The 17,629-nt window shown below is 40.0% G+C and overlaps 1 protein-coding gene across 2 annotated transcripts in view; it reads left to right on the forward strand.

The window, feature by feature from the left end:
- Positions 1–17,629, forward strand: part of PPEF1 (protein phosphatase with EF-hand domain 1) — a 35,521-nt gene that overhangs the window by 6,671 nt on the left and 11,221 nt on the right. The window contains exons 3-8 of one of the 2 annotated variants that reach the window (XM_048287250.1): positions 2,387–2,514; positions 3,313–3,364; positions 8,975–9,147; positions 10,826–10,940; positions 12,833–12,879; positions 16,717–16,883. In XM_048287250.1, coding sequence (XP_048143207.1) covers positions 2,387–2,514; positions 3,313–3,364; positions 8,975–9,147; positions 10,826–10,940; positions 12,833–12,879; positions 16,717–16,883 — 682 coding nt within the window. Of the gene's footprint in view, positions 1–2,386; positions 2,515–3,312; positions 3,365–8,974; positions 9,148–10,825; positions 10,941–12,832; positions 12,880–16,716; positions 16,884–17,629 lie in introns of those variants that run through there. The other variant, XM_048287251.1, reaches the window with a different exon arrangement.

The raw sequence follows: 17,629 nt of genomic DNA on the forward strand, positions 1-17,629 counted from the left end.
CTGAATGCCGGACTCAGACCGCCAGGGAATCTGAATCGTTTACGCAAAGGAGTGAGTTGGTTTTATACACTTTTCTAAGGCACAGTATCTCCTTAAATGGCGTGACCTATCCCATGTTGTCACATCAGCAACACACTTTCTCAATGTCCTTTAATGGGGTGGTCAGTCACTGTTCACTCCTCTGGCAGCTCCCGGCAGGCTCCTCTCGGTAGGGGTCTGCTGTGTGACACCTCCTCCCCCCAGGGTCCGGGGGAGATAAGCCTCTTTGTGCTGCCATGTGCTCCCTTGTGCTGCCATGTGCCTCCGCAGGCAGGTTTTATAGCTCACAGCTCAATTCTCTCTTGTAATTCCCCATACATGAGGAGCTGTACTCTTTCTTGATCAACAACCATCAGCACACATTGATGTGGGGCATTAGCCCAAAGATGGCTTATGATTTTGTGTGCTTGTTGGACTGCGTTTTGTCTTCTGGAATTGCTGGATGGTTTTCTTTCTGCTCTTCAGCAGTAGTCAAGTGATGTTGAACCATCGTTCTATCTGCAGCCTGAGGCTGTACATTTCTCTAATGCATTAATAACATTAATTTAACAGATACTTGTTGGTGTAGAGACCTTCTGCAACTGATAACAATTTCTTTTAGAGATGCAGTTTAGCCTAGTGTGAAAATAATGTTCTGGTTCAGTCCTGAGAATAACAGTGCTGTAATAAGTATAATTAAAAAAAAAGACAGGAAACATTCTGTTAGATTTGCAACATTAACCACAGTGATTGATATGTTTCTGTCTTATGTGATAGCAATGGAACTGTGCCATGTTAAGTGCTCAGGACCATTAAGCAACCCAGGGGGGGCTTTAATGGGAAGTTTAATGGGTCTGATGCTGAAAATCAGTTTCTGTGCTGGTGACTGCGCTTTGCCCCTTAGGTACTCTTCTAAACAGAAATGTTGGTGACAGCCTCGCTGTAATATGTCAGGCTTTCAGGTCTGTAGTGGTGGAGACTGAAAGGACTGAAAATAATAGAGATGTCATAGTTTTTGTAGGGTCTGAGGGATGCTCTTAGTCATATAAGGATCACATTTCCTTCAGTCAGGATTTTTCTAGGGTGGATGCAATATCTACAGGATGGGAGTCTTTATGGATTTTAGTTTTGTCTAGACTAGAAAATTTTATCACTTTAACTATACTGTATAATCATTAATGGTAAAATGAGCAAACAAGGTGTTGTTATGGTATCTGTAAGAATTTTTATAAAAAGGTTTCCTTAATGTTATACATCTATTAATAGAATCACTTTCCCATTAATGTTTGTCCTTACCTGCATAACTATCAGTTTAAGAAAAAAAATCATTCTCACTCAGGTTCCACTCATCTTAGTAGAAAAATTCCTGGTATTTGAGATCAGTTACAATAATTGACTGGTGTAAACTGTTGTCCCTGTAGTACAGAGCTTTTCTTTACTGTTTTGCAGTGCAGGACAGTGTCCACCCCAGGACCCCTTTGTGCCACCAGATGTTGCTCTGCTTAATAAACTTTTATCTGAGCAGTTAAAGGAATGTGCTCTCTTTCTGGCATGAATGAGGCCTATAGGCAACAGGCTTTTTCCTCCAGCCTGCAGTCTTGATGATTGTCCTTCAGTGAAGTTTCCAGCAGTTTTCCAGTCTGAGATCATTGTAGACACAGCTTCTTAAAATGCTGAGTGGAATGCATATTCAGCACATAGTCAAAAATCGTCTTCTGGCATGTTCCCTTGAATTTTTGGGGTGAGTGTTCTTTTGTTAACCAAGTTAGCCAAAGATATACCTGATTGCCTTTTGGCTTGTCTGTTTAAGTAACATATTCTGCCCCTCAATACCATTTGTTAACTTTTTATCCTAGGATTTGAATTTTGCTGGCTTGCTGATGCAGCTCTGCAGGCAAAGACTTTCTGGTAGAAGAGGTTGTTGAAAATACTGTCATTATATGGCTGTTCATGTTGCAGCTTGCAAAATCAAAGCTTTTTACTGCAGCTTGGTAAAGAAAGACATTCTACTGATAGGCTAAACTGTTCTTCCTTTCCTCACCTTCCCAAAACTCATATAGTGCCCATCAGCTGAACATGACTGACTTCTTACCTGGGTACTGTCTTCAAGGCAATTAAATGGGCAAGGTTACTAACAACTTAGGCCTGAGCAAGTCAGCCAGCTTGGGATCTGTGTCTAAAGAAAGAAACAGTAAAGGCATCATGTAATTTTTTTTCAGTCTCACTTTTACTGGGTACCATCTTATTGTTGACTGTGCACAATGGACTGAATTTGTCATCTGTCTGAAATTCTGCAAAGGCAGCATGCATATTTCCCTTGTAGATTACCCTGCATCCATGTGTACTCCACTGCTTTCTGTTTTGACAGTCATTAGAGCTGCAATCCTCATCCAGAAGTGGTACCGCTTTACCATGGCCCGGCTGGAGATGAGGCGCCGCTATTCCCTCAGTATCTTTCAGTCAATCGAATATGCTGATGAACAGGATCAACTACAGGTTTGTAATCTTCCATTCTTCCTGTACAAACAGTTAAGTTATCCCCAGGACTGTGTCTGGACAAACAAAATGGGTATGTGGTGATTTCTTCCCACAAAGTTGGGTCCTGATCAATAAAACTATTTCCCTGCCTGACACATGAACCAAATTGTGTGTATTCATACACAGACATACAGGTGAATGTAACTACATGGGCATCAGGACACCTTCCTGCCCATACAGCACATCTAGGGTATAGGTTCCTGTATAGCAGCTCTGTTAGCCAGGGATTGCAGGTCATTTGCAGATCACTATGGTTGATCTTAACTGTGTCTGTGAGGCAACATATGTGCAACAGAGATATCAGTGTTTCAGCATGTCAGCCCAGGCTTCCTTTAGGGTCAATACAGTAAATTTGGAACTCACAGGCCTTTGTGTTCATCCTAGCACCTGTGTGTAAAGTCAATTCAATGCATTGTAGCAGTTGTTTCTATTGACTACGAAGGAAGTCTAGGCAAATAGTCTGGGTGATGGGCAAGATGAATTACACCCAAAAATATCAGCAGCACTGACACAGCCCTGAAATATTTTATGTATTCATAAAGTGTCAATTGTGAATTCATAGCAAAGAAGGAAAGGGAGCTATTTTTGTAGTAGGACACAAATTGTGTAATTGCAGGCTGATAATTTGGGAATATACAGTAGTGACTTAGATCCCCCTAAATGGGAAATTGCAAGTAATTGAGTAAGAAAGATGTTAATGCTTGTTGGATCACCTAAACTCATCAGTGTGTTTGTTCTTTTCTTTTTCATACTCAGCTATCCAGCTTCTTTACATTCATGCTGGATCACTGTACTCATCCTGATTCAGGTAACGATAAAAATAAAAGTAATGTAGAGATTCTGTTTGAAAAACTTGATATGAGGAAAGTTAATTTTCAATGTGATCTTTACAGCCTATGGCATGTGCTGGGGTTGAGGTTTGATAATGTGAGTTTGATCCTCTAAGTGTTGACACTGCTCACTATCTACTCAGTGAGTCAGGGCAGTCAGTAAGTCAGAACAGGTGCTTTTGTCCTCACGAGAATATTCAGAGGTGCTCAGAGTGCTTTCTTATGTTACTGCCCTTCCTACAGAATCCAATTTTCACAGCTTTCTATGCATGTTTTCTTAAGCTATGAGATCTGATTATTCAGAAAGATTGTGTTCAGTTGGTTTAAGGCAGGTATAATCAAAGAGGTTGCTCTTCCCCCCACCTCCCCCTTCCTCTCCCTCCTGGCGGTTCTGGACCACTTTTTAATTTAATTTGTTCTAGATTTCACTGCAACATGTATCAGTATGTGAATGATAAAAAATGAAATAAATTTAAACTGCTGGAGATAAATCTTCGGAAACCATCTCAATTAAGTTTCAGTTATTCAAGGAATAACCTTTAATTTTTGAAGTATTTTGGGATCCTTGAACATAACTTACTTTTGAGGTCAAGCTCAACAGAAGGACAGAAAGTGATTCTTAAGTCCAGAAAACAAACATGACTTCCCTGAACAAATTCAGAATAGATCTAATCCCAGCGGAGTTAAAAATGAGGCTGTCCCCTTCTTACTGCATTACAAGAAAATGCCCTTTCTCTTTCATCTGGCCTAGCCACGGGTTATTCCAATTAAAATTTGCACAAGATACTTTGATAGCAGGATAAAACCACCATCAAAACCTTAAGTGGTTCAGCATTCTAATGACAACCGGTAGAAATGGTAATTTTTCTCTCTTAAATACTTTAGAGTGCCTAATGCTCTCTGTGCTCTGCAGAAAAATAAATTATGTTTGAGCCTTGGTCCAAAGTCAAGACAGATGATGCAACAGTCCTTCCTTTGATTTTTTTTTTTCCATTACTGCCATATTCTGTAAAAAAAAATCTGCTTTAGTCATTTAACTTCCTGGAAAGGAATTGGCAAACTTAAAGAAGATCAGATACTGCTCACTTCAACTACTTCTTCATGCTGATAATGCACCTCTGTTCAGCTTTTCCATCTGAATGGGGAAGAAAACAGTAGTGCTAGGTCTGAAATTTGGAAAAATGTTGTTAATCTCTATTTTTAGTATTAAAATGGAATTTTTTAGCTGCTTGTTGTAGATATGGTTTATCCACCTTTATTAATTGTGTCTGCTGACAGAAGGAACAAAGGTGAGGTGTCTCAGGTGACTTTCTAGGGCTCAGGACATTGCGGAGCACACTGCTACATGCATAGGTTTATATGCAGGTGGAGATTCAAGCCTCACCTGTGCACAGGGAGATGGAGGGTCCTGTGGGCTGCCCCTCATCACCACTGCAGGTGACCTGTTTCTTGGTCTTGTAGATACTGGGAATTGCAGATGCGGTTAAGGCTGAAACACGTGATAAAGTGCAGATGGGTTATGATAAAGCATTATTTTGTCTTGCTAGCTTAAAACTTCCATTTTTAGGACTGATTTTGTTAAGACTTGATGACTGCTCCAAAGGCTTTATTTTTCTCTTGGTTTGTTCCCCCTTTCTAACACCATGTGTTGCAGATACCAGAACCCTAAACAAAACCAAAAAATTCTGGTGTATGTTTAGTAAAGAGACGGCTAAGGCTGCCTATCTATGCAAGAACTGACTTAGACTTTTTTGAGGGATTGCATATCAAATGTCTGTTGTGTGGGTTGTGGTTATTTTGTCCAACTACTGGCTGTGTCCATTCTTTGCTTTAAGCTCTTGATTGCTTGCCCCTGGAAGTGACCTTTGCAGCACCCATGCTAGCCCCACTGATGTAAGCAAAATCAGTGCTGAATAGAGGGATTCTTAAAGAACTGCTTCCACTTTTGCTGAATCACCATCTTAAGAAACAAACCACCATGAACGTAAACATAACAACCAGAGAGGCTTCAAATCGACTTTGCTATTCTCTGGTGTTTTTTTTTTTTTTTTCATCAGTGTATGCTCACTTAAATTAGAGTGATTGCCTATGGTTCAAAAGCTGTCTCCAAGAAGACAGTATATAATATTCTTACCAGAGAATAAGTTGCCTGTTCTTCTCAGTATGATAAGAAAGTTACCTGAAAATTCTGTGATCTGTGGTTTTCCTTACATTATAAACCCCTCGGTCTCCACTATTAATCTTGTTTCTTTCCTCTTTTTAATCTGTTTTTGCAGATTATGTTTTTAAAAGAAAGGAAGCAGCTGCCATCTCATTAACACAGTAGTGCTTTTGATGTGATTGTTTATCTGTTATACCCTAAAGCTTTTTTCATTCTCTCATTCTCCTTAAGATGCCAGTGTAGTTTGTGATTGGGATATTATGTAGTTTGTGTCTTGTTCTGCTTCTTATTAAAGGCTATTTTGCAAGGGTTTATGGAAAATAAGAATAAAGACCTTTTCTACCATACATTTTTCTCCCTCGTTTCCTGAAAAATTTTACTACATTCTCAGCTTTCAATGGAAAGTTCTCTGGTCAGAGAAAACTGGAAACTGCCTTTCCGGCAAAAGGTGACCTATTTACTCACTCTTTTATGGGCACATTGAGGGTGAGAAGACTGCAAACACATCCTGGGAAAAATGGTGGGACTGGGAATCTAAGCCTGTTCCTCTCAAGGTCACCAGGGCACCTCCTGGAGCCTTTCTTCAAAGGGGAACAAAAGAAAAAACGTGTTGTTTTCTGCAGTTTCCTTCCCCATGATGCCTCCCTTACAGCTTTAGTGCCCTTCCAAGATATTTTGCACAGTGATTCTTGCAGTGGAGAGAAAGTTATAGCTGCTTGTAGTTTGTAACGCCCAGGAATGGAGTGAAAGAAGAAATGTCTGAAGTGTTATAGAAACCTCCTCCCTCCTCTTTGTAGCCTCAGTGTCCATTTGGCTTTGGCCTGAGGGCTGTGAATCAGTATCTGGCATATGTAAGAGCCCTTCTCAGGAGTCAGAGGTGCTCTCAGATACCCCAATGGTCAGGCTGAAGGCACACAGATCGTGGCAGAACAGAGAACTGATTTCAGAGCTGCAGAAGTAGCTGATTCCTGGTTACCCTGATTGTGAGCACATCCTTGGCAGTGGCAACTTTGACTTGCCTCTAACAACTCCCCTGGCAAGACGATCTTGTCAGGAGAATCAGGTCCTTGGGCTTTCTGTAGCCAAATTGACTCCACCTAGGTCTGGGTCTTTGTGTTTAACACTGAATATGGCTGTAGGGTAGTTGTGTGGGCTCTCTTAATGGTGAAGGCTCAACTCCCTGACCTCTGGTGTCAGAGTACAAAGCAGGTCATTGCCTGTGCTCCCTCTAGTCAGTGGAGAGATGCAGATGCTGGCAGAGGGCATTTCATTCTGTCTTGACACATGTGCCTGAATCAGGCAGGCCTAGACTTTTCATCTGTCTTTCAGTATGGACTGAAAGAGCCTTGATAGCTTCAACTAGAACAGGAGAATGTGAGGGGTGCTGAATCCTTCAGAATTAGTCCTGCATGGGGCATGTGGTGAGCTGGTGTACTTGCTGGCCACCACGGTGATCCCCAGGCTGCTTTAGGTCATCCATTACTGACTGTTCAGAGATGGGACAATCATTGCTGTGCAGGAAGAAGCCTTAAAATCCAGCTGAAAGACTGCCTGAGGAGCTGTAAGCACACTCTAAGGGTAATGACAATGACTGGCTTTTGACAACTCATCCAGAAGTGGAAACTGGGGTGTACTTTGCAGAGATACGCCCTACAGGGAAAGAGATTGCATTTCCCAGCCTCAGCATGTCCCAAAATGGAAGCAAGTCTGTGAGGAAGGCAAATTCATGTTCAAAGGTAAAGTGATGGATGGATGGCTTGCTGTGTGCAGGAAGGGAAGGCAGGAGTAGGAGCAGGCATGGGGGGCAGGTGTCTGCCTGGCTTGAAGCGCTGAGAAGATCACTGACTTTGAAGGAGTCATGTCAGATGAGGACAGCTGGCTAGAACAGGCAAGAAATGAGGAATCTGGGTGGTCTGAGGAGCTGGTTCTGCAGTTGCCCACTTCCTGGGAAGTAGGGTGCAGAGGGAGATACTGTCCAGAGGCCTGCTGCTAGAGCTGGAGCAAGAACTGGTGCAAATGTGCTTGGCTAATCACTATGTGGGAATCAGCAATTTCAGCCCATGGTGACATTCTGGTGTCCAGCCAGACAAAGCTGTAACTGTGGTAGAAGGCTGCAAATCAAACTGTACTTGGTGGAAACAGCGAACCTTGCTGTTATTTGACGCCTTAGTCCATTTACATGGCTGAGTATAACATTGCATTAGCACTGAATGTGCTAATCAGCTCACAGCTGAAGTGCTGATAGTAAAACGGGACTTTTAAAAATCCAGATTACATTTTTATCTATTTATTTCTTTAATATGGACTTTATCCAGTTGCAAGACAAGCTGGCCTTTATGAATCTCATAATTTAGGAGGCCACATGCTGGTTTTGGCTACTGTGAGTTTTGAGTCACAGCCACAGGTCAGCTGTAAATCAGCAATAAATAATACAGCTACATGGCTGTAAATAATACATTTTTATTGGCAGTTGCAGGAAATCAGGGTTACAGAAAACTTACGTGTAGCCCAGCAAACAGTGTTTACAACAATCATCTCACAAGACCAACTCTGCAACATCATCTGCTAGAACACTTTTGTTTAGGGCCTGGTTCTCTCTTTTCGAATAATATATGATCAAGACAATCTGCAAGAAGAAAACACTGAAGTCTGGTGATCAGTCAGTTACATTTCAAGGTTACATCAAGAAAAATATTGGATTGAAGCAATTAGCCATGTTCCTCCTTTCTCCATGTTCCAGAAGAATTAGAAGCTATACTCTTCTTTCACCACTCTGTTTTTGTTTACTTTATTTCATCCAATAGTTTTATGGCAGCAAACCAACAGCTGGCATTGTTTCCTAGCTGTATCAGAAAGGAGTGATTTGCAATCCACTATGAATAAATAGAATTTTGTTGGTGACTTTTAAAATAATCGCTGACCTTCTGGTATTTTAAGTAGAAAATAAAAGTAATAGAAGTGAATCTCCAAAACCTGTATCAAAAGTGTAATATTGAACTTTAAACAGATGATGATCATTTAAGATCAGCCACTACTTTTGTGTCTCCTTGCATCAGGGGGAGGGAGAAGGAAGTTTGTACCAGGTGATGGTTCTCGTTACCTATGTGAGCAGACTGTTCCACAACTTCAGTGCAAAATTTTTTGCACCCTGACCACAGCTACCAGCAGTTGGAAAAGAGTTTTCGCCTGGTTTTAACTTTGTTTTGGTCTTTTTTACCTTGTTTTGGTTGATTGGTTGGTTGGTTTTAGTATTGTGGAACAATCTGTGGAGACCTGGAGCTTTTCCACGATACGAGGCAGGAGTCAGCCACTGTAATACTGCAGCAGTTAAAGCAGTTACATTCAACCAGTTCTGGCCATGCTGGTACAGCTCTATGGGGGACTGGTGGAGTTTCTACAGTTTTGTTTTTCTTCCCTCTTGTTCCAGTGTCTCAAATTTTTACCAGCCCTAGTGCTCCTCAGGTGATGGATGAAGGCTTATGTTTAAAAGAATTTGAAAAGAAGATTGATGTTCCAGACTCCTATTATGGACCACGACTCTCATTCCCCCTTACTGTTGAAGATGCCAATGCTCTCCTTCATGCTTTCAGGAATGAACAGGTAATTTGCAACTAGCTTGGTTTTTTGTTTTTTACTTATTTTACATCTGTCAAGTTGTAGTTTCACAATCCAATGCAAGGCTAAACTGGTGCCCAAAGAGATATTTCACCCTTCTTTTACATCCCATTACTTTTTCCTGCTAGCCCAGTGTGATCATAAATGTGCATGGTGAGCTGCCTTGGGAAATTGATCTGGCTGGAAGTTAACACAATAAAATCAAAAGCAGACAGTTCTCAGACAGACGAGTTCCCAGATTTGATTCATTACTTTGCTGCACAACCACCAGGCCCAGCACTGGGGAGGAGGCAGGGAGTAGTGAGATGAAATGAGAACACTTAAGCAGCTGCAAGTCAGGAGATCTCAGTGAGAGTACAGAACTGGGAAAGGTGTTCTAAGCTAAAATAGAAACTAATTATCATCTTTTTCTGGGTTAAAAGTGCTCGTTGTTTGGTCCTCTGTCTTCTGTCCCCCCACCTCATTCTTTTAGAGGAATTGAGGTGTAAGGGTTAATCACCTCATTCCAGGCTGCAAGACTCTACCATAACAGTGGGAGTGACCATAAAGCAGTGCTAATGTAGCAGAACACAGTGACAGCACAAATCTCTGGAGCTCGGGCTGCAGCTTCCAAGGCACTGAGGAGGCTGTCCCTCATTCTCTGTATTCCTGAGCCAGCCCTTTTGTTGCCCACAAGATGAGGGTGGAGCAGGGAGGCATTACATGGCACAGCTCTGTTTGAACTTGTAATTATTTGTGCTTAACAATATGTTGTATATAAAGGTTAAGAGTCTATCTTGCTTTTTAATTTTCTAAATAAGAATTTTTTTTTCTGAGTCAGTTTCTGTGGAGGCTGATTGTAAAAGTACCAAATATAAAGCAGATGATAAATGAGCCAACCCACACTTCACCTTACTGTCCACTCTCCCTTCTCTTACTATGGCTGGCATTTTATTAAAGAAATGATCATATGTAATTGGCCTTTTTGTTTGCTTAAAAACATGAATCTTGAAAAGTTGTTCTGTAGCTCATCTATCTCCTCTACCAAGATTCCTCAGAGCTGTTGGAATTAAAAGCTTTAAAAATCACCAACTAAAAATTTTTTCATAAAAAACATTAGGAGAGAAGACTGGAAGCTTCAATGTTGCATTGTTATAACGTCTTCACTGTGAACAAGAAGATAACCCTTACCAAGGCAGCCCTTGCTGGAGTTTTCCTGTCATTGTTTTTGCAGTTTGCTGAAATATCATTTATGGCCTTCGGGGGTTTTTTTTGTTAGCTTGTGGGATTTTTTTTTGTTTGTTTGTTTGTATTTTACTCACATCTAGAATGACATCCTTTTAATTTTTTCCCAGTTACTTTAAACAGATGGCCTTATGCAATGATTCTGAATGCTCTCTAAGTCTTATATTTTCTGAAAAATAGGAAGAGTAGAAACAGTACAGTATAAATAAAGTGGGAAAATCTGTAAAATAAAGTCAGTCAGGGCTCCATATCCATTCACTGGGAAGCAGAAGCAAAGCTCTGAACACACCAGCACTAGGCCATACAGCCTGAACTGATGTCCGGAGGTCTGCACTATAAATAACTTTGGCAATACATGTCTGATATTAATAAAGCAGACAGACCTATTGCTAATTTGAAGGAGTCTTCCTTTTCTACCTGCTTTTTTTTTTTCTCACAGCTGCTTCATGCCCGCTATGTACTGCAGCTACTAAGTGAAACTAGGAGGGTTCTCAAGGAGATGCCAAATATCACCCATCTTTCAACTTCCTACTCCAAGGAGATAACTGTCTGTGGTAACGTGCCAGAGAATATAACTGCTTTGGGTTATGGGTTGATATTATAAGTGGTTATAGAGTGATACTTTTCCAAATTTTGCCATCACAAGAGAGTTCTCAATGCCCTTTAAAAAATTTATTTATTTACTTTCCCCCACAAATGCATAAATTGGAACAAACAAACAAACAGACAAAAAGTTCCTGAGTCATAATAAGTATATTTTAAGAAATTCCCTCACCTCCTCTTTCCTGTTCTTGTTTAACATTTCTGAATGAGTCAGTATTAATTCAGCTAACACTGCAGTGCAGCTTAAATACTCCTGCACTTCCACCTCTAAAATGTTACCAAGTATTTTGATCACTGGCTGTAAGTCTCACCTCTTTCTCCTCTCACTGGGATAAAGACCTTACTCAGTAATGATTTTAATGATTTTAATCATAATTTAATCAGTAATGATTTTAATGAGGGCTTAATATGGGTGGCAAAAAAGACCTTTCATTGACAGCATGACTATTTAGAATAAATTGAAATGATAATAACCCCTCTTTTCTAAGGAGACCCAAGAGGATAGATAAGTCTCTATACAACCAACAAATTAGTCTCACAGAATGGTGTGTCACACAGTAAAGAACTAAGAGCTCTTTGCCCATCTATTTTGTTACACTTTTGTAAATTATGGATAATGGGATGCGGTATCCTGACTCGACACAGAATGCAGTAGCTGCAAAACAGAACAATAATGGTGACATAACTCTTGACATCTATAAGTGCGTGCTGTGTGTAATAGTAAAGTGGTATAAGGGAGGTACTGTGAGACATGCAAAACAGTGTTTTTAAAGATGTGGTTATGGACCTACTTTGATTGCCAGGAAAGGGTTTGTTTAAATGAGGTTTGTATAAACAATAATTTGTTAACCAAACCAACAAGACCCCTTTCCAAACCAAGGGAACACAGATTCATGCTTGTTCACAACACAACATGGTCTTGTTAAACAAACATTCCTCTTCGCGTTTCTATTGCATTTGTACTATGTAAGCAGCATCTAAAGGGAACCCAGTCCTGTACTGAAATGAAAAGCTTTTGTAACCAGAAAGAGCCTCTGCAGAAGACAGATAACCCATTTTTAAGCATAATTGGTCCAAAATGTTGATTTCCTTAAAATAAGGTATCCCTCTCTCCATTTCTTATAATTTCAAATTAATAATGCAGATTAAATATATGCCTGAAATGTTTGCTTCCACATATGTGATGAATACCTATCATAGCTTGAAAGATCCCTCAGAATTAATTCAGCAGGCTCATAATTAATCAAAAGTTGTGCAGAAAACATGTACACAGGGTAAAAATGTCACTTCTCTTTTCCTAATCATTGGTGGTAAAAGCATATTTTCACAAGATAGGTTTTGAAACTGTTTTGCAGCTTTGTGGTGGTGAGTCACAGACATGAGAAGGTTGGCTTCAGCTGCAGCTACAGCTGCATGAAATGCAGTCAGATGCACATGGAATCTCTGCTCCAGTGATCCTTTGTGTTGGGGTGAAATTCCCCTGCCTGTTCCAAACAAACCTCTCAAAAAGGGCCCAATCTGTCATTCCTGTGGCCTTAGCATTGAGGCACCCAGGCATGGATAGTTCTTGACACTCTCCATCACTTCCTGCTGGTAGTAAGCAAAACCTGTCCCTGAAACACGTTCTGTTGTGCAGTATAAAGAGGGCTACTTGGTAAATTTAAACCCATTTGTATGTAGAAGTCTATTATATTTCAAAATGTCTTTCAGTGACATTTTCTGGGTTTATATACGTAAGGAAAACATGGGGGAAAACTTATTATGCCTAACCAATTCCAGTTTTATAATTCCAGTTTCCTCCTCTGTGAGAAAATTTTTTAAAAAATGTTTTTGTTTCCTGTAGGAGATTTGCATGGAAACCTGGATGATCTTTTGCTGATATTCTATAAGGTAAGTAGGTACTCCGAGATGTGGCATTTTCACTTTATGACTTGTTATTAATAACACATATTTGTGTGTGACAGATTTATCACCATTAGAACTGTTCATGTGGTGTGCATACACCACACACACAAGTTCTGGAACAATTTGGTGTCTTTGTCAGAGCTTTTCCTTCTTCATATCCTCCTGTTCACTGGGAAGGAGAAGATCGAGGAGATGATTGTCTTCCTGAATGATGAACTGCAGCATGAGCCAAAACTTAAGAGAACTCCTTGCAAAATCTCCAAAGTTCTGCCACTGTTTTAAATTCCATATTGACTGAAGTCTGCTAAAATCAGGAGCTAAATTAGTTCCTGATGTAACACTTCACCATGGATAATTTTGACTCACAAGAAAAATGCAGAAGCTTTCATTTAGGCCTTCCACGGATACCTACAGGTTTTTTGGTTTGGTTTTGGGTTGGGTTTTTTGGTTTGTTTTTGGGTTTTTTTAACAGGAAACAAGAAAGTGCTGTTTAAAAGCTTTTTAAGCCTTGGAAGCAATCACATGATCTGCACAAAATAGAAGTACTTTGGGCACACTTTACATATCCTTTTTTATCATGCTAAAAAAGCATTTCTCAGTTTTACTGATGTGTAAAACAAATTAAGCTCCAGGCTATCTTTTCCACAATTGTATGTTTAACTGAAGATGCAGGAAATGTTGTGTATTTAGTTTCACGTTTATCTTCAGTATGAATCACCACCTTTGATTTAGCAGGTACTCTCTTTGATTTGAGCTTTCCGGGGAGAGGGGGGGAAAAGGTTTGTGTCAGATCCTTACACATTCATCTGCACTGAATGGAGACTGAAGTGAGGTAAACCAGGTGTTTAAATGATGTAATTCTCCCCCTGCTTCCAGCTTTGTTACCCTTCATCTGACACTTGTTGAATGTAAATGTAGTTGTTTTGCCCAAGTGCATACCTGAAGTCTGTTGAAGTAAAGTATAATCAGACCTTTTTATGGAGTTCTGCTTTTCTTATTAATCAACCATCTTTAACTGGTCATTGGCTCGCAGTCTTTTAGTTGTTTAGCTCTCTTTTTGAAACTGAAATAAGATATATGTTGGTTTCATACACAGAACCTGGAACGGGAAATTTATTTTGAAGATAAATGCTCAGATATAATTGTATTTACAGCTGCAGTAAGCCTGCATTTTACTCTACAGATGCCGATTCTTTCCCCCCTGCCTAACAGATGTTATAAAGAGAAAAAAAAAAGCAACTCTAATCCTGATTTCAGTAAATTTAGAGCCAAAACTCCCACTGACTTCAGACTAGAGATAACACCCAGTTGTTCTCTGTTAAACTTCTAGGGAAGTCCCTTCCACCAAACCGAATAAAATGGGCAAGTATTTTGTCACTTCAAAGTAGTTGAGAATATAGAGAACGTATGATAGAGCTGATTAGTTATTTAGAAGCAAATTAAATGACACTATTTTCTGTCCCCTCTGAGCAGTTTACTCGATAAGCAGCAAACCCAGTCAGCTTCTGGGATCCACTTTTTTTCTCCTTCCCAAACTCTGTTTCGGTTGGAAGGGATTTCATCCTCCGATTTGGTACGAACTACCTTAAACAAGAGGGTGCAATCCTAAAGAGTGCCATAGGAGTGATCTCAGTGTTCACAGGGCTGTGCAGAGCTGAATGGATTCTGGAGGCCTGCATGCAGACCAGGCTTGTCACAGCACTTCCACAAACCAAGCCCCGCAAACACACAGAGCTGGCAATCTACAGCATATGGATACAATGCTGCAGATGGTGTATAATCCTTTCACCTGGTTTGGCTGAAGCTAAGACAGTTACTTATTTTTCCTCAATAACCAGTTTGTAAGGTTCATTCAGTCCCTGCATTAATCTTTATTAAATTACAGCATTTCCTGATATTCCTTGAAACACTTGAATTTTAAATTATGTATTCCTAAATTAGATTGTTAAAGGGATGCTATAGATAGAAATAGCCTGAAGCAGTAGAAAATGCCAACAACAAACGGAAGTTAATTAATAACTAACCCAGGAGATACAGTAATGATGCCCAGCAGCAAGTTGCAAATCATTACAGGGCCTTGTTTACCTCTCCAACATGTCAGAGGCTGCAACAGCCTTTAACTTAGTTTTGCTCTCATCGTTGGTTGAAACCACAGAAAAGGAAACTACATGTCTGTGGAGCAAAACTAAAATGTCACTTTGAAGTTGGAAGTCCAAACGAAACTTGCTTAAAACTCAAACTGTGTGTAAGCTTTTCCAAAAGAAGGGTGATAGAGTCTGGAGAGTGCTCCAGTAGATCTGTCTTTACATGAGGACTGTAGTTAGAGTGGTTGTGTGTATACTCACAATCTGCTGGTGAATTCACATGCCTATTGGTTTTAAGGCAAAGCTTTTATTTATCTTTCCAGAAACTGCTGCTGAGTTTCTGCGTCTCTTCTACTCCTGAAATCCATCCTATCCTTTTTAAAATCACTTCAACCCACTGCATTAGCACAGTCTCATACATTGCCACTCCTGTGAGCACAGAGCAAGCACAGGCCCCTTCTAAGTTACCTTGGAAAGGGCTCAGGACAGACTAGAGCAAAAACCAAGGAAGTTGTATTTGCAGCAGCCAGGATGGAGAGACCAGGGTTCACTTCTGCATCCTGAAAACACAGGACACTGATTGGGACAAAAAAAGATATTCTTGTATGGATTCAAATTACAAGTTTCATTGAGTCCCTGGCCAAATCATGTATCCTACAATAAACCTGCTAAGGCAGTACACCTGCAATGCCATAGGAACACAAGAAAGGCTTGACACTGACACAGTAGATATATTCAAGAAGTGGATGTGCATGTCTTGCAATGCTGCCAAAAAATGCTGCCAAAACTGTTAAGAGTGGCTTCCACAGTTATAATGTCATTTTATAGATGTCCTATTGATATTTCTTGTACATATCAATTGAGAAAACAGAGGTTTCTCTTTTCTGGGAAGTCAAAGTTAAAATACTATTTCTGATACTCATGACTGGAAATGGTGAAGCTACATATAGTTGGTGCTGTATTTTATGTAAGCTGATGGCACTCATTGAAGTGGTGGTAATTAATCTAATCTAAAACATATCATCAGTTCAAAATACTTGTTTTTAATAAGTCACCATTTATAATAAAGCATTTCTCTGTATCTTCAGAAAAAAAAAAGGTAACAAATAGCTGTATGTTCAGCCTCTCAGGTTTGTGAGCTTTCAAGTATATCTTTGCCCTCATGAGTAAAATTCAAGTAGTGCTTTCAGGATTAAAACAGCTGAAATCAAACTCTTCAAAGTTCTGTCTTAAGATTTTATATCCTCTGGACTATAGTCTTTCTCAGGAGTTCTGGAATCATACACTGCAAACAATGTAAATGTATGAAATTCATTCAAACTTACGTCAGAAGATAATTTTTCATGGATTTCTTATCTTCCATTCCAAGTGAATGACTCCTTTCTGTTTGCAAGTGCATAATTTCCTGGCAACAGTTGCATTAACAAAAATGTATCTTTTACTACAAGACTGATGTTCCTTTTGGTCCCTTTCAATTTAATATAATACATTGAGGAAAGGTTTAGAGATGGCATCGTAAGAACAGCTAGAGAGGTCATCTCTAATGGCTCAGGTTGTCTGATATGGAGGTTTTTATTCTAAGCAGTGGAAATAAATGCTGCATTTTAGATCTCTGTATTACGTAGGATTTTTTTTCAGAATTTCTAGCAATGGGATCTCATTTAAATGCTATTTCCTTTTTTACAGTAGCAAAGCAGCCTCTCTAAATGCTCCCCCCCCTTTTTTTTTCTTTCTGCAGAATGGTCTGCCTTCAGAACAAAACCGCTATGTCTTTAATGGTGATTTTGTCGACAGAGGGAAAAACTCTATGGAAATACTTATAATCCTATTTGCATTTCTTCTTATCTATCCCAACGATTTACACTTGAATAGAGGAAACCATGAAGACTACATCATGAACCTGAGGTAGATTTTGGGGGTGGGGCAGGTAGTATCTGGCCTTTCACTAGAAATGTTTGAGCTTTTGAATGCTACTTTAACCACTGTGACACCCTAAAACAGAAATAATGTTTCATTAAGTAGTCAGGTGAAGAGCTTTGCCTCTTCAACGTGTGGGGGGGAAGGAACATCCTCACTACACACAGACATTTGAATGGGAATCATGTCTTGTTTTTGATCTAATCATAATCCATTGAAGTCAGAGGGCTTAGTGCAGCTTCCAGAGTATCAAAGTTGGGGAAGGACAGATGGAAGGATGATATTTTAATTAAAGAACATATTTAGCTAAAGCTGATATTTTAGTTAACTTTGAACTAAGATGTCACTTCTCAAACACAAGGCACAGGTAAATATCCTACCTTCTACTCAGTGGAGCTTCATTAGTTGGAGGTGTCAATGCAGGAAAGCTGACACTCTTTTCTAACACAGACATTTGCACTCAGCTATGCAGTGTTGCCAAGGGAGTGAACACAGCCAGTGGCTCTGGCTGTAGTCAAAGTGTGACTTGGAGACAAAATCATCTCACAGATGTAAGAACTCCTCGGTCCTACTCCCTACAATTCTAAGCCACCCCAGAAAGTCTTTGGGTGACTGACTGGTGGGTAACCTGCTATACCCCTTGGATCATTTGATGTGTGCACACAGGATGTATTGCTGTTTTAGTGCAGAAGCCTGTGTTAACATCTAGGTTAGAGGCCCATAGTCAAGTCCTA

This window comes from Corvus hawaiiensis, chromosome 2 (genome assembly GCF_020740725.1).
Source record: "Corvus hawaiiensis isolate bCorHaw1 chromosome 2, bCorHaw1.pri.cur, whole genome shotgun sequence".
Taxonomy (NCBI): domain Eukaryota; kingdom Metazoa; phylum Chordata; class Aves; order Passeriformes; family Corvidae; genus Corvus; species Corvus hawaiiensis.